The sequence below is a fragment of the Salarias fasciatus genome, chromosome 1 (genome assembly GCF_902148845.1).
Source record: "Salarias fasciatus chromosome 1, fSalaFa1.1, whole genome shotgun sequence".
NCBI classification, from domain to species: Eukaryota; Metazoa; Chordata; class Actinopteri; order Blenniiformes; family Blenniidae; genus Salarias; species Salarias fasciatus.
Window position 1 is genome coordinate 16,181,338 of NC_043745.1, and position 21,354 is coordinate 16,202,691.

At 42.3% G+C, this 21,354-nt stretch overlaps 1 protein-coding gene across 2 annotated transcripts in view; it reads right to left on the reverse strand.

Moving 5' to 3' along the window:
• Positions 1-21,354, reverse strand: part of mdga1 (MAM domain containing glycosylphosphatidylinositol anchor 1) — a 181,821-nt gene that overhangs the window by 22,029 nt on the left and 138,438 nt on the right. For both annotated transcript variants that reach the window (XM_030100324.1, XM_030100242.1), the window contains exons 9-15: positions 20,083-20,382; positions 13,852-14,118; positions 13,542-13,690; positions 4,973-5,153; positions 4,820-4,843; positions 2,540-2,692; positions 2,200-2,361 (exon numbers count right to left, since the gene is read on the reverse strand). In XM_030100324.1, the coding sequence (XP_029956184.1) occupies positions 2,200-2,361; positions 2,540-2,692; positions 4,820-4,843; positions 4,973-5,153; positions 13,542-13,690; positions 13,852-14,118; positions 20,083-20,382 (1,236 nt within the window). The remainder of the gene's footprint in view (positions 1-2,199; positions 2,362-2,539; positions 2,693-4,819; positions 4,844-4,972; positions 5,154-13,541; positions 13,691-13,851; positions 14,119-20,082; positions 20,383-21,354) is intronic.

The following is a 21,354-nucleotide window of genomic DNA, read 5'->3' on the forward strand; positions in this document are numbered from 1 at the left end:
GTGAATCGTTAAACACACCACCAGGGGAGGTCTTTACACCCGGTGCAGCCCTATTCCGATCCTCACATTAGGCTGTTTTTTTTTTTTTTCCCTGTTATGCAAACCCTCAAAACAATACTTGTTTTATATTCTCATACCCTTAGGATTTCAAAAGAGCTAACCGAGATGAGGGTCAGGAAAGGGGAACATTTGAACAGTATTTCTAAAAAATTGTGCCTCGTCAAACTGCATGAAGGCGTTCAAAACGTAGAGCTCTTTGAACACTCTACATTAACACTATACATCCGAGTGCATGAAAACCAGACACATTACTTCAGCATCGTCCCTCTACCTTTGAACATCGCCAGGCTGATGGCCTCTACTGGAAACCTCATGCTCTTTTTCTGTACTTTCTCTTTATTCTAAGGTATTTTTGGTCATGCTTTACTTCATTTCTTTATCCTACCACCCTTCTTGGACCCTCTTTCCCAAGGATGACTGACCCTCATCCTCCCCTCGCGCCTCTCTTCTCATCCTTTCTTTCGCTGACCTCTTCAGTCTTATCCTCGTCTTGTCTCGTCATTGAGAGTCACACAGTGTCTCTCCAGCGAGAGTGTGTTAGCTCTGGCAAAGTGAGGCAATTAAAGGAACAACAAATTGGAACAGACTAGTAGAACAACACTGAGAAATTGAGAGGTAGCTTGTAGTAGAGCTGGAGAACAGATTACTAATCTCCCCCGGGCGCTGTGTGTCTGATGTTGCATTGTCTTACAACACTGCTTTGGTTGTGAACCATCTACAATATATTCAGCCAAACTGCAGCACGAGGGAACTGTTGCAGTGTCTGCTTATTATTCAGTGTTTCTTTAATAAAGCTAGTGAAGACTAAAGAAAGATCTTATGTCTGTTCGATGAGGATGACCTGTGTGTACACATTCTGACCTGACAAGATTTGTCCTAATACATCTGAAGCACAGCAGACCACCTCCTCTGCTCCAGCACCCCGCTAGACGCTGTGCTGGGGTGGGGTGGGGTTGGGTGGGGTGGGGGGGGTCACTCTGTGCTGTTGTTGTCACCAGAGCCTGATTTCCAAGCTCAAAATTCAATGGGTGTCATTTCATTACTCACATGACCTCTCCTCATTGGGATGCTACACACATACAAACATAAAGGGGTTTCACTTAAACTGCACCACTTTAGCAGCTTTAAAGCGCCTTAGACAATAAATCACATCCAAACACGGACACGGCAGTAGTGACAGAGCTGCAGTGCAAGATGCTTTCACCTTGAAACTAGAAAGTTGGGGTTCAGCGTCTCGCCTAAGGCTGCAGTATTAAAAAAAAATAAAAAAATAAAACAATTGAACTTCACTTTTCTGAATGACTCTTCTGAAATAAAGCACCAACGTGTCAGTTGTTTGTTCGTGGCTCTGTATACTTAATTTCTTCCACTTTAATTATACAAATGCTACACTGGAGCATGAACGCTCGTGCCACAGAAACATAACGACTGTATGTATTTGCTAGTTTAGCTTTTTGTTTCAGTGAAACTATCTGTGAATGCATGTGTTTGGCTGTGTTTGGATGTGTGTGTGTGTGTGTGTGTGTGTGTGTGTGTGTGTGTGTGTGCATGCCGAGTGTGCAGGTGTGTAGGGTTTTAGATGTATGCATTCTAGCTGTGTGACAGAGCATATTATGATGAACAGCTCCCCCAAATGACTGATTGTGTCTTGCCACCGCCATAAATCACCCACCCACTGCCCCTTTCAACCATCTCCGAGCACACACACACACACACACACACACACACACACACACACACACACACACACACACACACACACACACACACACAGAGGATCAAGCAGAGACCTACGAGTAGAACTTTTGTAACACCCCACCCTACCCCCTTCCCCTCCAGCCAACCTCAAGCCTCTTTCTCCTCTTTTCCTGTACAAGGGTTCACACACACACACACACACACACACACACACGCACGCACACACACATCACAAAGTTGTGTGTGACAGCCTCTACAAGCTCGGGGTCAAGCAAAGTGTTCAGCTTTTGACAGAACCCGGGCGATATGAGAACCGTGATAGCAAGTGTCAGAGTGCTCTCCACTGTATATCCACGTGAGCCTCGCCGCTCCCGCACGATGCTGTGTGTGTGCAGTGCACGTGTGCGTGGGTGCGTTAATACTTTTTGATGTAGCACTCACCGATGTGTTTGCCCTTCATGTGGTAGTAGAAGGAGATGCAGTACGGGACTCTGCCGGAGCCCTTGGGTCCTCTGATTGAGGACACATTGAAAAGTGGAGACAGCAGGCGCGCCTTGTCCCCCTGAACACGAGGGCGGGATGCTTCAATGTACATGTAGTAGCCTGCAATCAACGAGACAACACAAAGGCAAAGGAGAAATCATACAATGAAGACTTTTTTTTTATCAACAGTAAAGTCTAGTCCGGTTTTATTTCAAGCTCTTCAACATTTTTTACATGCAACAATAATTATTTCTCACACTGCTGAATTTCCCCCACACTGATGGGACGTGTTTCTCACCCTCCTTGGTCCCGCTGCGATCCGTCTCTGGGCCGGTGTTGGCAGATCGCTTTGGATTCTGTGTCAGGTGATTTTGTCTCGTCCAGTCGAAGACGTCGCTTCGGTCCTGAGAGAAGCCACAAATCCGCTCATCCTCAAAACCACACACATGGTCTGAGGCGTATGCATTGTGGAGAAAGAAAAACACACTCAGTCAAAGCCATGTCAGGGCAGGTGACACGCTGCTTTACAAGCTGTAAGTGACATAACCTATATTTCACTCTTTTGCACCCACCTTTCTTGAAAATAAATGGCAACAATTTAGGTCTGTAATGGCCTTTACAATGTGCACTTTAAATCAGACAGAAGGCCAATTAGTGACAAAGTGATGGACACAGTGTGGGAGGGAGGCTATATAACCTGAAACCCCTCATATCAGCAGGTTAGAATGTGTGACTCCCACTGGAGGACATTTCTGAAGGCATCGACGAGTGATCGACTCAAAAAACAAAATAAAAAAATCTTAATTTGTTTTACTCCGAGGAGTTAAAAGGTAAACTCAACCCATCATTTAAACACTTCTTTGCATGAGATGTGCTTCAGAAATACTCCTTTGTTCAATATTCTCTAGAATGCAAGTATCCACTAATGTAATCATCAATAAACTGGTAATCTGGCCACTCGTGACTTGACGGGTTTTGGTGAATATTATATGATATGAAATATTATTTCACAATGCATAGATCTAATTTACGAGTGCTCACTACATGTAATCAATCAAAAAAAATTCTCTCGCATGTTTCAGTGACACTGTGGAGTTCAGAGAGTCTAAGGTGTAAAGGCGAAGACTGTTTCTCTGAACCAACCAGTAACAGACAATCCAGTCCAGTACAGTGGAAGCCTTTCTGAAGCAATAATGCAGATGGATGACAAAACTGACGATGCTCCTTTGATATCATATACTGTTTCCTCTTAGCTTTACAATGTTCAACAACAAACTAATTGACAGTTCTACAGACACTGAGGCCAACATTTCCTTACACCTGTCTTGCAAGAGCTTGACATGTTGCATCTGATAAAAAAAGCATTCGTCTTGGAGAGAGAGTAAAGACAAACACCTATACCTGCACTGATGTACATTTTGCACATAGGTAGAGACTTCAAAGCAGTGGTTCAGACATGGCCTTTTTGGGTTTTTGGGCTGCTTTACAAGTAAAATGAAATATATTCTAAAGATTAAAATAAAAACGTGACTCGGTTTCATTTGATGGACGACCTTGCAGATGGAGATCTGCAACGTCGGCTTCATGTCATTCACTTCATATGTGTTCCAGTTTCACTTTGATTTCGCTTTACACATCATCAAGGACGAAAAAGATATTTCGCAAAAGGCTTTTAGTTTTGTCACTCTTGAAGTTGACGTCTCTTGTTAGACAAGATAAAGGGAGAGCTCTCCATGGAGTTGTCACCTTCATTAGCCCATCTGGAGGCTTCTGTCATTCTCAGAGATTCACTAAACAAATGAAAATCAAGCCAAGAGAGCGTAACATCAGCCATCTAAAACTGTCCAAGCTGACAGCATCAGTGAAACCTTCCTGGCCACGCGCACAGCTCGTTGCAGACGCATATGGCTCCGGCCCCCCAGGAGGATAGCTCTTTGTTTCAGTGAGCTAATCTATTACTATTCACACCCTGCCCCACTACATGCGCTTCTTTCAATTTTCACTGTTGTTCTCGCAGTCTGTTCCAATCTGCTGTTGTTTTAATTGCTTCACCCTGGCGGAGCCAACTGCCACTCCTGCCAAAAAAATGCTGTGCATCTCTTAATGAAGAAAATAGACAAGATGCAACTGAGTGAGAAAGAAGGGATGGCAAAATATATGGCGAGCGTCAGGGAAAGAACGACAGCGCCTGCAAGAAAGACGGGGATGACTGGACGCAAAAATCGCACATCTCATTTGAGGTAAGACGCAGTGTAGTTTGAATGTAGTTTGGTGTGTGTGTTCAATCCTCATACCGCACCGCGTCCACCAAGGTTGTGGTCTCTGATGATCACATCCAGTTGCGACAGTTCACAGTAACTTTACAGTTCACCTTCTGTTTTATACTCAAGCCAGGGATGGATCATGACAAACTTTGCAATGATAAACTTGTGCTGACAGTTTGTACCCAACATGCTATTGTGTTTTCATCAATATTCAATCTGCCTTCCTAATTTTACTCCCAAGACATCAGTCTGGTTGTGACAGCAAGTTGAGATTATAAAACCTGGAGGAGCAGAGGACTGAGGTTAATTCTCACCTGAAGGTCGTGGGTAGGTGTATGCTGTAAGGAAATGAAATACAGATAATACTGATTACTGCATGGATATGACCAATCAACGCTCTCTACTGATGATATAAAACCTGTACAGACACAAACGATAGCAGAGAAAGGTTTTCAAATCAGACTTACGCTCGGAGTACTGGATGATTCGACTGACGAAGTCCCCTCTGCTGTAGGTGGTGATGGGGGCCAGGTGGACCTCGTAGGACAGAGGGATCCTCAGGTTGGATATTGTGTGGGACAGCAACACACCTTTCTCTGGATCCTTCCCCTTGAGATCTATCTGAGTGTAGACCAGGTTCTGCTTGTTCTGAAAATACAGAGGCGAACAAAGAAGCACAGGTGAGAAGCAGAGACAGTAAGGGACAGATGGAGATGCCGTAACCCAGACGTGGCTGATATTTCTGCTCTTATAATCAGTTTGTCCAATTTAGTTTGATTTCAGTATTTTGACCCTGACGGCCCCAATTAAGAACTCCAACTTATTTCCCATCTGGAGGGTTTTCACTACAATCTGGTTTGATTTGACAGAAACAATGAATATACGCCAAGCAAAAAAAAAAAAGAAAAGAAACATAAAATCAAAGCCAGGTAAAAAGTTTGTTCATGTCATGAATGACACTGACATCTCAGAAAAAATGGGAAACCTTAAGGATTGAATCGAGTTCCAGGTGCAAAAACTGCGATGGCTGGAAGAATGGGTCACATTATTTCCAAAACGACAAATCACCTGAGCGCAGTGATCAGACTGTCATAATATCGTGACAGTAATAACTTGGTTATCCACACAGCAAAAAATTGTCACTTCTATCATAAGAAAGATTCAACGGTGGGTGTGTGAAAACATTAAATATTGTTTTTCTACAACAAATTAGTTAACTCATGTATTCACTAAGAACTGTTCTATGAACCCTACTACAATAAAATACAGAATAGAATATTTCGAAAAAAGACAGGAAAAATTTAAATGCCTTTTTTTTGTGTGTGTGTGTGTCTGCATCACATTTAATAGAGCTATCGCTGTGTTATTCCACCCACGGAGAGAAGGATCCATTAGCTGTGTATCTGCCTCTGATCCCAGCTACTTAAAGACCTGACAGTGAGCTCTATCTAATGCATTAGGTCAGCCACTCCAGCATAACAACTTAGTACACCCACAGCATGCCATTATCAGGTAACGCATGCAGAAGAGGTGTGTATGTGTGTGTGTGTGTGTGTGTGTGTGTGTGTGTGTGTGTGTGTGTCTACATATTCCTTAAAAAGTCGGCAATCAGAGCTTTAAGCACATAATGTCCTCACCGGCACATTTTCTGTCCCCGTTGATGGATTCAGATTCATGATGAGCTGGTCGTGTAATAATGTATCTGTTGATTAATTGTGCGTACCGTACCCATGATTCATAGATGAAACGATTTATAAAAAGAACTGATCAGACCCTTTTTTGCATACCTGCTATTTCACCTCAGCTCAGCTCCTCCAATCAAAAAGTCACAGAGGCGACGATGCCTCCCATAACTTTCCCAATAATTGCTGCAGTGCTGCTCTGACATCTGTACTCTGCTTTCCCTCCTGTCCTCTCACGCTCTGGCTGAGGTGTGCGGATCCCATTGGATGTCTGCTCACCAACACGAATCCGCACTCAGGCAGACTGGGCTGATCATTTTTATTGACGAGACCACGGTGACTCCTGCCCGGGCTGCCAAAAATTTGGTACAACTCCAATTACTGTGTGAGTCCCTCGTGGCAGCGACAATCTGATGCCTCCAAGAATTTGCCCGGCAACATACCTGGAATCTCATCCTGCCTCCGCCACCAGGCCCTGTGTCACTAATGGCTGTTCAGTCTCTTTTTCTCTCTGCCATTCTGGCTGTTTCCATGTCAGTTGCTTAAACTTTTCACCTGCTCTTGTTAGTTGTGGAGGAAAAAAATAAAAAATCTCATGGGCTTCTTTCTCCAACAACAGGCAAAACACAGTATATGAAAGAGAAAGATATAAGAAATGCTTAAAAAAATTAATATTATTGTTTCAGCTTCTATAGACTCAGATTTTTAAGAAAATATAATCTTAAATTACATATCATTATAGTATTTTTGTATGGCGGTGGTTAAAGAAGTGGACTTTGAATGTGGGAGCAGTCATAGGGTTCATGACGAAAAAAAGGGATTTCCCCAAGGGATTAATAAAGTGTGATTATTGTTATATAATAATGCATAAGCGTGTACAGTAATACTGGGTTAATATAATGAACTATGCTGCTTAAGCTACCTCCATCTAAAATTACCAGGTGGCCCCTGTAACCCTGTTTGTTGGTAAAGACATCAAAAACAACGTTAGGAGTCCCATTTGTGTCGAATAGAGACTCAGTGACTGATTGTACTGTGATTGGATGAATAATAACATAAAAAAAGAAAAAAAAATGTTTGGGAAATAGTTTTTATGTTTTGGACTTTTCTTCAAAATGATATTGTTGGTGAACAACGTTGGATGCTTTTTTAGAGCATCGCAGCGTAACTGACGATGAAAAATATTGTCAAAGACTAAGGAACGCTTTACATGGTAGCCGTTACACAGTAACATGAATCTCGGCCTTCTAACACCAACTAACACTCACATTCAGCCGTATAAACATTTACAAACTGCTCGTGCACCAGATGCATAATTATGTGGAATATGGCAGGAAAGTAAAGCTACCCTCATCCAATATTCATTGGGTGTGTGTTAGCGGGAAGATATGAGTTATATTTATAATTAAAATAGAGTATGAGCTTTACCAAATCTCCGTTTTCATGAGTGCCCATGCAAGGACGGGATGAAATCAAACTACTCCGTGACTTTATTCACAAAAATCAAAAAGATTTAAATCGCCACCACCAGTGTGTAAAACAATAATCCAGCCTTGCTTGTTACCATATGCAACCTGCTATGCCTTCTCCAAGAAGGCGGTGCTTCTAGGTACATCCAGCAGGTAGCAGGAGGAGGTCGGGGGGGCAGTGGCTTGGTGCCGAGGCTGGGAAAGGGATGCATTTGTAATGTATTGTACCTGGCACCTCTTCATGATGGAGCACCCCGGTGGCATCGAGGCAAATTACAGGTGGTATGTGACAAATGTTGCCCCTCAGACACTTGAAAACTCTACATTCAGTCTTGACATTGGTAATGTCACTTTCAGGGACTTTCACAATGCAAAATTACATAAATGGCATTGGCAGTAATGACTGCGCTGCTGGTTGCATTCCTGCCGTGTGTTTTCTAGCTTTGGTGCAGCTTCGCCCTCAGTGAAGGCTACTGTCTGGTCTCCGGCACGTCAGGCATCAGTCGAGGTGAAAGGGGTGTCAATCAACACGAAGGTTGAGTCAGTGCACAGAAAGCCTCACAGATTCTGACACACTATTGAGTAATGTGTGTATAACCTGTGACGTCAACACCTGCATATTGTCACCAAAAGGCTTTCAACTCAACCTGTGATGAATCTAGTGCGGTGTTCGATGCCCCGACCGCTCACATGCGGCACACAGAGTGACTGTGCCGGAAAACAAAAAAACTAACTAGACTAAGAGAACGCATAAACACAAATAAATGCACTGCAGTGACCAAGAAATACACTAGAACAATGCGGTGCTAAAGCGTGACTCAGAAACTCTGCTGCTACTATGCTGGTTCTGCTGCCTCCGTCTGCCTGCCTTCTGCAGCGGGTCACTGTGTTCAAGTGACAGGAAAAGGGAACAGGGGAGAAGAAGAAAGATGCTGGGCGTGTACCGAGAGGACCACAGTCAACGTGACGGCACTGAATGACTGACATGTTTAAAGAGGGAAAATGCTGGTTGGTTGATAGAGTGATATGGAAGTCCATCCACTGCTTTTGACGTGTGTGTGTGTGTGTGTGTGTGTGTGTGTGTGTGTGTGTGTGCGTGTGTGTGTACGTGTGTGTAACTGTGCCACATGGATGCGTTCAGGGATTGCTGTCAGTGTTTTCAGCCGTGTCTCCATCACATCAGATTGTCAGCAAAGACACAACACGATGACGAACGTGTGAAAAGGAGTGAGAGCAGCGGAGCAGCCATGAGAAAACGCGGCGTAATGTGGATGAGAGAGAGAGAGAGAGAGAGAGAAAGAGATCTAAATTGACGGCACAAGAGAAAGTAGCTTCTTATAACAAAGGGGAATGTGGGGTTAATTTTTCTGTTATCCTCCATTAAGGAATCTCTCTCATGACTAATTTAGCAATTTACTGATATTGTGTGTGTGTATCAGAAATGCGGTCAGTGTGCTGTCTTTGTAGCCTTTGTGCATGAATATCCAAATATATCTGCATGCTTGAACTAGTTACGGATATAAATTATTCATACATTTGATTTAATGTACAACTCTAATTTATCATGAATATTTTTAATCTCTCATATATATGATAATAGGGATGTGTGTTTGCGTTGCAGTGCTGTGTGTGGCTGTGTTTTACTAAGCTCGACGCGGTCGCTCTGATCAACTGCGAGTTGCAGTCATCCAGGACACACAGCTCCATGCCAGAGACGGAGTACAGGCAGATTCAGACATGATGGATGAATTCAAAGGAAGAGAAAACAGAAATGTGGCGGAAACTGAGGGAAGAATGAAGAAATACACGAGCACACAGGTTTATTGCTGGTTATCTATGGTGTCAATAGTCTCTATGTAGAACATGTGTGACGAAGCTTTGGGAAATCTAGAATCCTGAGGTATATTTTAGGTCTCCTATTGCTGCCAGCTAAGTAATAAACAGATGGATGTAGCCTATTTAGTATTTCTAATTGTCACAGATGCAACATATGAATTATGAGAAAGAAGTGTGACTGAAAATGTTCAATTAGAAAACAGCCTCTTCTGACTATTATCAAGACCACAGACAGACAGAATACAAGGACGATGGACACAGATGCAGTGAGTCAGACATAAATTAAACCTAAATGTTTCAGCACAGGTCTCGAACTTTGAGTTTAGAGATGGAAAAAAATTCAGCTTCATAACGGAACTGTAGTAATGTGATTTACAGGTTTATAAAGATGAGAGGACAAGAAAGAGAAAAGAAGAACAGAGGACAAAGATGGAGACATACAAAGGGAACAAATGTCTGCAGTCTGAGGCTGATGTGAAGCATTTACACAAAACAAGTGAATCTGACAGAAAGAGACTTTCCCTGAGCAGAATTAAGGCAGACTCTACTGTTGAACCACTGTTCTTTGTTTGTCTGACGTTTAACAATTTGAAGCCATTCTTTTCATAGTTTCCTTGATTAAGAAATGAAGCTTGTCAAAAGACTGATCTGTGTAGCATTTTAATTCAGAAGTTATAGCACTACTTCAAAACGATGATATGGAGAAACAGGACGAACTTCGTGAAAGTTTGGTTGACAAACATAATTCAGTGAAAGCAGAGACATTTGGTCCACTATGGGTGGAAATCTATTGCGCGGCACCACGGTCACCCTCTAGAGAGCCGAGGACTACCAGCCTCTCTGCAAAGATCTTTACACAGGGTGGCTTTCTCGGATTTGATGAATGAAGAAGTGTTCCTGTCTTCTATTCCATCGACAGACGAGACGAAACCCATCAGAGATGTTTTTAAACTATAAACCGGAGCTTTATTGTTTAAATCAACTCCAAATTCACACTGATGCCTCACTTATTTAGCTTTGTAGGGCCTCATTTTACATTCACAATGAAACATATCATAATGCCCTACCGCACCCTGTTTGCCACCAACATTTTTGAAGTTGCATTTTCACATGTGATTTTAGCGTCTGTAAAAAACACCAACTGACCCCATCAAAACAGAAGTCCACCATATAAGACTTACTTATATGTACAAGCACATTTTTTTAATCATTCATTTAGAGGTGATTCATTACTGCTTTATGCAGGCACTAACTGCATCGGAGAGGAATTCTGGATCCATAAATTAAAAGAGATTACAACGCAACGAAACCTGAGCGTTGCCAGTTTGCAAAAAAAAAAAAAAAAAGAAAATGCAAACAAATTGTTCAATAAATTACCCTCTGTTGTTGCGGAGAGGTAAAATAATTTGATGAACGCGATATTAATTATCACTCACAAATCAAAGTAGTCATTTAAAAAGAATGTCAGGGTCGAGGTTGTGCTGCGATGAGTGCAGCGGCGCTCAGACAGCTTGATGAAAAAGAGAACTGTTAATTCCTGCACAGGGAAAAACCCCACAGGGAAAAGAAACTAAATTAAGAAGTGTAAACGGGGCTTTCAAAGCCTGCCAATGAACCACAGCGCAAGCCATGTAAGACACACACACACACACACACACACACATACACCCACAAATGGGAAAGCTGTGTACAAGCAGGTCAACCGTTATATACATGAAGGCATGAAGCCAAATAAATGTGCATAAACTTACAGCTGAAACGAAAGTTGAGGCAAATGGGCCGAAGTTGAAGACACGTGTCAGATCTACACTCAGGAGCGCTGCTCTACATGAACCGATCAGAATCTTTTCGTATTCCCCTCTGTGTGTGTGTGTGTGTGTGTGTAACCCTCCCCTGAGACTCCTCCATACACCTCAGCCCAACGTCATTCTCAACGTGCTAAAAAGATAGAGTGTTAAAGCGTTAAAAGGATGAGCCGGAGAAAAAGCCGCAGAAAGAGATGAGTTGTGAAATTGAGATGGTATTACATTTGAGCCTCCTCGTACTCTATTTAATAGTCGAGAGGACCAGCGAGAGTTCCTGTTTTCCTTTCATTTGCATGGTTCTCCTCTCTCACACCCTTTCTTTCGTTTCCTCAATCACGCTTCCATTTTCCTCTCTTTTAACAGGAAGTGCTCTAATGCACACGTAAGACATGCAGGTAAAGTCTCTGGAATTAAATTTAGGTTCAACAACATTTAAGAATGTCTAAACTGCCTCTTAATGCCGCTTATTATTTTAACACCGTCTGGACGGCAACTTGTAGAAACTATTTATCAGAGCTACTTCTGTTGCGATGGTTCACCCAACATTAAGTGCCATTAGGCTTGCACTTACTCGACAGTAACTCAAAGCAGGGAAATGGAGAGTGAAAACCAGATAGATACATAGAGAGGGAAGAAAATCAGTGGAGCAAAAGGAAGACATGAGAGAGTATAAAACATGTGGAGGGGGAAAAATAAGGATGCATAAGAGCAGGCAAGCAAAAGAGAGAACAAAAAAGCAGTAGAGGGAAACTTTCTACAGAGCGTCAGCATGCAATCTAATGTGCATCATGGGAAGAGCCACGCTCATTTTCTGCGTCCCTGAAGAGTCTTACTTAATAAGGTAAGCAGCCAAGTCCTAAAGTAGGAGGGGAATTAGCTATTCATCCGCACAAAAGCAAGCTGGCAGACCCTGCATCCCCTCGCTTTCAGTGTCTGTCTGTCTCACACACATGCATATACAGCCCCAGCCAGTTGTGTATAATTCACTATTTCTGTCCACTGACTCAAACCCAGTAACCTATAAATAGATACATTTTAAGAAAACAAAAACCAAACCAAACACACAAGAGGGTGGCCTGAAGATACTATCGGTATGGGAGCGTAAGTCTACCTTCATGGTAATCTGGTTCAAAACCTTCACAGATGTTATTTCCAAATGTGTCCTAACAGGGTTGGGAAAGTTAAATCAAATCCATGAACAGCAAATTGTTTCAGAACAAGCTGACCGATTGAACATAACATCAAAAATAAAGACTTTAAACATTTTTACATTGTGACTAAAAGAAAAGAACGTGTTCTCTCAGAGCACTCAGGCTCAGCCAGAAAAAGGAGCGCATGCAGAAAGTTTGAAAGCCGTCAGACTCTGTAACCTTCTGTGAACACAGGTGCAGCCCTTAAAAGACGGCCGCTCGTCTTTACATCTCACCTTGGCCCCGTAAAGTTGACCATAAAGCTCCTATTTAATAAAAGTAAGTGATGTGAGCAAACTATTGAAAGGGATTTGATGACTATCTCAGATAAGGGAGTAATACCATAAAAGAACACAATAGAAGATTTAAAGAGAAACTGAAAGAATAAGAAAAGTCCCAAGAGCTGATGAGGGCAAAAATATATTTTTTTTTTTCAGTAAAAGAATGTCAGGCATCAGAAAATATTTGAAAACCCATTCAAACATGGATAAAATTGTACATAAATTCGGCTTTATCTGATTTTTTTTTAAAAAATCCTTGACTTCTCTGTGTTTTATATTTTGTGTAAACATGCATTTTTTCACACGTACAATGTGAAAATTATTAAAAAAACAAGTAGAAGCTCAACTAATAGAAGCAATTCAGGCAAGAGAGAGGAAAGGAGAGGTGTTGTTCATTCAGTTCAGGTTCGTATTGATTGATTACACATGCCTGACACTCCCAAAGCTGAGAAAACCCGTGTTTACTTAGCATGCAAACCTCACTACCTATAGACTCCAGTGTGTGTGTTCTTGTCTATACGGGCTGAGAGGATGCTCAGTCAAGGTGATCCTCACAAACACACGACGGGTGACCAACGTTTGCCTTGTTTTAAGCCAGGCTGATCAATGTCGGCGTCCTGAGTACCCAATAAACAAAGTCGGTGAATCCCTGTTTGTACAACGATGCACCTGTCTGTAATCCTCACTACATGAAAGGCATCAAAACGTGAGTACAATACACACACGTTTGTGTGTGTCTGACAACGCTCTGTGTTTGTGAAGGAGCAGTTCACCTTTCGGACAATGATCCAGTAGCCCATGATACGGTCCGTAGCCTCGGGATCTTTCTGTGTCCACTGCAGGTTGTAGGAATAGTTATTTCCTTTCAGAATCCGAACTGGATTTGGTGTATCAAAGTAGAACTCAACATTGTAAGGTTGTGCTGCAAGAAAGAGTTGAAACAAATAAAGTCACTCAGTAAAACCATAAAATATCTTGACTGAGTCACATATGAGGACATTATTGGTTACATAAAAAACACAAAAAAACAACAAAGCTAATGCGGTATGATAAATGAATGAAGATAAATAAATGTTCCACTACCGGACACGTTAAAGGTGCATGTTGAGGTTCCTGCGATGTTGCTGACCCGGCACTCATAAGTGCCGTTGTTGGTCGGTTCCAGTTTGAACTTCAGCTCCGGCACCTCCTTCAGGTCCGGCATCGGCATCCGGATCGCGTCTCCATTTCGGTACCAGCGAACGTCTGTCAGGCGAGGCGGGTTCCACCGCAGGATGGCACACCTCAGAGTCACTGTCTGAAAGTTCCGGGCACGCACGTCCTGGAAGACCGGGTCCAGAGTGGGAGGGACTGAGGAGACAACACACACCTTTAGTTCACTGAAATGCTTCTGTCTGGACTTTCTTAGATGCTGCTCAGAGGATATTAATGCAATGATTCTTTCAGGTCATATTTGTTCATTTTATAACATTTATCTTTCTTTCTTTTTATTATTGACTTCACAAAAGTGTGGGAAACTATGTAACAAATGTACTTTTTTTTATGCAAGTGTTGATTATACTTTTAGAACTTCTGCCATCAGTTGATCTTTTATATCTAAATCATGTACATGATAGTTGGAGATGGCAGGAAAAAAGATGAACACGCACAGCTACACACTATTCAGATCAAAATGTTTTTAACTGTTGGAGGAAGCTGAGTGATCTGGGGGAAAGGAAAAAAAAACATACACAATTGGAAGGGACAACAACACTCAGCCATGAATCCGTGTCAAGTCAAATATCCATCATCTTGCTCTGTTCCTCTCTGCTGGAGCAATTCTGTAAATGTTTCATTTTATTTCAACCAATAATCTGCTTTTGTAAAACCTTATATACCGTCACTGTACATTAGGGGACACTTGATTACACAAAGCAGTGAGGTGAATACATATTAAATATATTATTCCCAATCGGCTGCCAATTAAAAAAAAGAAAAAAACTGTACGTCATGCAAGAAGTGCATACATTGGTGAAGGAGTTTTAGGCTGAGAGACAGACTTTACGAGTGATGGACGAAGCCAAATGGATGGATTGTAAAGGTAGCGCTCATTCGTCACCACCATCAACGTCCCATTCCTCTTCCTCCTGATCTTTTTCTCTGCGGCACAACTTTCCTTGGAGCAACAGGAAACACAAGTTTTGAAAAATCATCTGACACAAAACAACTGTTCCTGCCACGGGGGCTTGGGGCACTAAAAGGCACCATCCTACTCTTCCCCGCTAACCTGCTCTAACCAGCGGTAATTAACCTGTCGGCGGCGATGTGCGGCTCTGCGGTTAATGACTGACAAGTTACTGTTGCCCTGGGGTCAGCCGAGACGCAACACTGCCAAATTACTCTGCCGCAAATCACCAGCCAGCTAGCTCACCCCTGGCTAATCACGGAGATAATAGACAAGATGCTAATGGTGGGACTGCCGTGCTAACGGTGATGAGATCCGGTGTTCGGCCCCCCAGAGGTGATCGCAGCATGACTGGAGCCCCTTATGAATCAAGTTTATCAGACACAGATGTGTAATTATGGTCTAATCTATGTTATGCGTATAATTTAGACAGGTAGGGACACAAAATAAACTCCATGAGGAGGACAGACAACGACAGACAGACAGGTAATGTAGAGTTTGAAGCAGGAGAGGAGAGAGACACTCTCGTCGCGTTTTATATGCAATGAAACATCTGAGCCACTGATGGTGAAGATACTTATGAAATCTGTGTGATTAAACATAGGCGGGCGAGTGGATATACCTTTAAAGAGTGCTTCAAAGCATTAAGAGGTGGATTATATGACGTACTTCAAGATAGCAAGAGCACAATGTGCATTAGTTTGAGATTGATACACTTTCAGTTTGAAGATGTGCTCAGAGAAAAAAATAACACACTGCTGTGGATGAGTTCAGCAACAAATGTTCATAATCCACTTAAAAAAGGCTTAAATGTATAATGTATTTTGAATATTTTCATGATTTTAACTTTAGATCACACAGGTGATTTCAATGGGAAAAATGTGGCGCAACATCACTGTCTGCATATCTACTGAAAATTATTCACATAAATAGGAACATTGACATTTAATTTAACTTTGGTGTCAACTCCCCAAAGTGTGTCCTGTTTTCAACACATCATCAAAAAAAAGGTCAGGTCCTGCCTGTTGAGATTTCTGTTTTCTTATCATTTCACAATTAAAAGAAAATACTTCAAAGCAATGACGTTTCAGCTGTTGTCAGAAAAGGTTGCATATGACTGTAATGTACCCTGGAACAAAGGTTGATTTTCGAGTACTGAGCGCACGAATTTGTTTAAGCTTCATTGTTGCTGCAGCTTTTTTTTTTTTTTTTTTTCCAATCCAAGACCATGATGTAACAATCTGCTGACAGCTGTGCAGGAAATGTGTGTTTAGTTGGATGTTTTTTTTTTCATTTGAACAGTTCTTCATGGCAGTATTTCTTATACCACCGAAAATATAACTTTCCTTTTAAATTGTTCCTTTTAAATGTGACGAACATGCGTTCGTTAGATACACAGCAGAGCTGAGTTTGAGGGTTATGCCCACAAAAAGAGTTTGAAACCTTCTGCCAGTGGTTCTAAACTCCTCCCTGTTGTCGGTTCGGCTTGGAAGTACTGCTTGTGCCAGAGCGACCAACAAAAAGAAGTGTTTCCTCAGACTTCAGTCAGCCAGTCTACCCAGAAGCACCGAACACGAGCCATCGGCCGAGGGAGGTTGTTTGGTATTGGCAGAGAGAAAGAAGCTGCTTCTCGTCCCACAGATTGTAAAGGAAATAAAGAAGCAGGCTTTGACATGAAATGCTAATAAATGCATATTTTTTATGTTTGGATTAATGAGTAATTAATCACTCTATTATTTTCACCTGCCAGTTGTCATTATGTTACTACATGCGGACAACAAGTTTCCAGTAATGCAGGGCGGCTTTGATGAACGACGGGGCTTTTTTTTTCCTGTTGTTTCAAAGCATTTTGCATCTGCTCGTCCGCTTTCTGCAAACACCATTCTCGTTGATCTTAAGGGATCCTTTCTTTTCTCACTTTAAATTACCTGCACTAACTGGGGAATAGGTCATTTTAATAGGCTTTAGGAAGCTACTGCTATCACACTTTACAGGTTGAGTTAACAAAAGCTTAAATTGAATGCTGTAACCTTCCAAAATATAATCCATATATATTTGAGAAGTCTAAAGAGCTTGGAAAATATCTCTATCTTCAGAGAGTGTGAAACTGTATGTTTTATTGATTAATATGCTGTTTTTTTTATATATATATTTTATTTTCTGCTATATACAGGTATACGCAGTCCAACTCATTTTTGGAATCGGTTTATCATTCTGTGCTTGCACTGCAGTCAGAGTTACACGTGTGAGCACCTGAATGCTAAAGAGACAGGAAACCTCCACAGCATTTAACTTCTCAGCGTTTGTAGCCAGGCGGTTTTCAGTCCAGAGTCTGTTTTTTTTTTTCCCCCCCTCCATCATATCGCCCCAGTTGTCATTAAAGTTTTGGTGTTGCGAGGATCTGTTTTATCTCAGCAACCTGCTGGACGTACCGCGGAGGCTCCTCACTCAGCCGCAGCCATCTGATACAGCTGAGGGATGAGTCCGTTGTCAAAGGTCACCTTGTAATCCTATAGATTTATTAGTGTATGGTCATATACCTTGCCCCTACTTACAGACACACGTGCGCATGCTGATGACTGACTTTAGAAACAAGGGGCAAGGTGAAACAGGCAAACTGTGAAGCAAAGGTGTTACAGGAAAGAGAGAGAAAAGTAAACTGGAATCTACTTTTTGAACAGTTTATAAATCATTTCATCCCCTGTAGAATTTTTCACAAAGCATTATAAACCCTTACATAACCTTCTGCGTTTCTTTTAAGCATTACAAATGTTCCTGGGCAGTAGATTTCACCCTTTCCAGTTGCTGGAGTGCATGAATTTCCAAATTTTGCAAACCCTCTAGAGTGTATTTGTTCTCCTGCTTGTTCCTCATATTGCTCTCGCTGCGCCGCACGACCATGTTTCATACTCAGAGGACCATAATCCATGTAATCCATGTAAACACGCCGTCGCTATCTGTCTTACTAAATGGAAAATGGATTCCGTCCAGGAGTGCAACACTGACCAAGGCAAACTGTTACAGCACAAAAAGAGAAAATCAATTTACATGAGAGTGCAGGAGACGGGTGGCATGTGCGGGGAGCACGGCGGGCTGGACGGGGGAGGAGGCACTGCTCTTCAAGAGGAAGACAATGAGGAAGACGAATGATGAGAAAAGTGTGGTGTGAAAGTAAGAGAAGCCGAGTGATTGAGTGTGGGAGGTGGGGGAAAGAATGAGAGAACGCAGGATGCAGAAAGGGAACGACAAGACAGAGAGAGGGGTTCTCTCATGGCCAGCAGTTAGCTGATTGATGATGATGAGAATGGCAATGAGGAAGAACAACCACCTCTCGAGGAGGGAAAAACTGAGACTGGGCGGCCGGAGAAGTAAGGCAAGGCAAAAAGAGGAAGTGGGAAAAGCAAGAATCTGCGTACTCACTTAATTATCGCAGGGATAAAAAATTATACTTTTTTCTCTCTCATTGATCAACAGTGATAAATGAAAGAGGCAAAAAACAAACTTGATAGAATAAACAAGGGCCGGGCACAACGGATGTGTTTATCCGCACAGTTCTGGCTGCAGCTAAACAGCAATATGTTCTACTTTAAGCTGTTTCTCTCTCAGCCAACCGGTTCTCTCTCTTTTATATTTGCACGTCCTCGTGCCCACCTCCTCTGCTTTCCACAATCCCTCGCTCTGTTCCTCGCTTTCACGCTCTCTCCTAACCCCGTTCCTCTCAGTCCGGGTCTCCGTCCTGCTCGTGTATCTGTCTCATCGCTCTGTTTCCCTCTCTGTCCATAGTGGGGTGGCCACCTGGTCCATTAATCAGGGCCGGCCAGTGCGGACGAAGTGTTGCCCTTCCACCCTGCCTGCATTAGCAGGCCGGGGAAATTTGTCTTGCAGAGAGAGGGAGAGGAGAGGAGAGGGGAGGGGAGGAGAGGGGGGCGCAGTGGGAAACTGCTTCATTGTACACTTTACGAGGATCATTTCATAAATACTTCCTTATAGGTTGATTCTCTTAAGATGAATACCTGCTGCACATTTGCTTAATTCACGGAAGTATTTACAATTAGACGTGCCTCAAGTAGCCTGTAATATGCACTGTTAACTATGTCTATAGAACTAATGCATTAATGTGAAGTTTACTGAGAGATTTCAGTAATAATGACTTGTACATTCTCGAGGTTGCAGGGTTTGCAGTGGTGTTGCACTGATTGCATTTTATTGAGAAGTTGGAATACTTTGTTCCTCTGATGAGTGCAGCTAGCTTAGAGAAAACATTACAAACTCCTTGTTAAACGAGGATGCAAGCTACTACCTGAAACACCACGATGCAGCGTTCATTCATGGTGATCACAGTGGTGAATGATTCAAGTGTTTCAGGAGTGAAAATAATTCACCTCATCATCCTGTGTGAACACTCTTTTCCTAAAACTGTGGGATTTATAATGACAGACCCCTGTGTAGTGGTCCCAGAGGTCAAGGTTCAGAGAAAACAGCCTAGAAGCAGTCTGGGTGTGTCTTTGGTTTTCTTTACTCACCACAGTTACATTCCTGACGCTACCATACATTTCTTGTCTATCTGGAGTAGCAAACCATTAGTGCAGCATAAGAAAAGTACAATGTAATAAAGCTCTGACAGCCCAGCAACTCACAGCAACAAAGAAAAGCTTCCTGTGCCTTTATAAGCCACATTAATCTGAAAACTCATTTAAAAGTTGAACTGTTACCACACTTTCCTATTACAGCGCTTTCAACTGGGATCCTTTACTGGCAATAATCATCTTATTGGTGACATAATTTTTGCTCTTGTTTTGATTCTTGCATATTCAACTTCTGAACTTGAGTGTGGTTAATTTTTGAGATTAGTTTGTGTTGCTGTAATTTATAATGCAATTTATTTTATACTGCTGGGATAATAAATGTTTTAACTACTATTTGCTTCTACTGCTGTTGTCCTGGATTCATTAAAGTTCAGTTTAATTGTGTCTTATCTTAGTAGTTCACTAGACGCCCTTATAACAACAGTATTTGAAAATAGTAATAAACTCTCAATGAACTGCACTTCAGATTGTTCTTCGATTACTTGCAATGACTGATGCCGGTTTTATGGAGAGAATCGAGGTAGGCAGGTAAGAAAAAGAAAAAAGAAAGCTTTTCACACTTACAGAGCACGTTGAGTTGAACCTGTGCTTCTCTGCGTTTGATGTTCAGCCCGTTGTACGTGGCCGTTTGACACCGGTACGCTCCCATCATGTCCCGGCTCACGTTCCTCAGCCTCAGTCGACCGTCGGGCGTTTCCACCATGGTCTTTCCCAATGGCATGAGGAGGTCCTTATCCGCCCGCGACCACAGTACGGGAGGACGCGGTTTTCCGTCGACGACGAGGCAAGCCAGCTCGGCCGTCCCACCCTCTCGAACGCTGACAGCCTGACCGCCTGGAGGAACGGCCAGCATCGGAGGAGAGACTGCAAAGACGAGCAGGGAGACGCAGTCGAAACAACAACATCAAGGGAAGGGTTAAAGAACCAGCAATTCATAATTCATGTCTTCATTATAAATATTTGCTTTCAAAAAAGGAGAAAAGAGAAACTTAGGATATCGAGTAGCTTGAAAAATGACTTGAAAAAAGAAATTCTTCATCTGTTTAAGCTTCAATGATACTTTTTTTTTTTTTTAAATTTAGCCTGATTGAATTAGAAAGTAATTAGCAGAATTTTAATGATAATTAATCCTGAAACAGTTCTCAGTGTCACTCTCCATCAGATTTACTCAACAGAGGTAAAATAAACTGTACATTTATTGCAGTCATAGTCGATGACTGTACAAGGCCGGGCCAACTATAAAGAATAGTGTTGGAGACTGTTCCACAACAGATGTACAGTATGTAATGAAGACAGGGAACCAGTCAGGAGGTGGGCAGAGCTTCACGGTTTCCGACGGTCCGGACAAGAGACAGATGGAGAATAAACTGATGTGACAGAAGCCGACATTAACTAGACTGATTTTATTGGACAGTCGCGCAGTTCGAATGAAACATGGGAATATTAAAGGAGATCACAGCTTAGTAATGAGAGCGGACATTACGGTTGTCCACACACCAGCCCGCACACACCAAACATGCTTTACACCCCTCAATGCTCTGCGGAGGGACAGCAGAGGCACACTGGGAGCAACGGACATAAATACTGAGCAAAATAAAATAACTATATTACCATTCAGACATTTTATTAAATGTTAAACTCATTTGGACTTGGAAAAAAAAAAACCTGTTAATGACCTGTTTGTATTCACAATTTACAACTATAAACTCAGCAGGATGTGCACTGCATACAAATGTGTTCCCCAAGGTGCACAGTGGATCTGACCATTTCCATGTCGTGTTGCACAGTGGACTCAGCCACTGTTCTGTGGTTGTTCTCATTATGTGAACAGTGTGA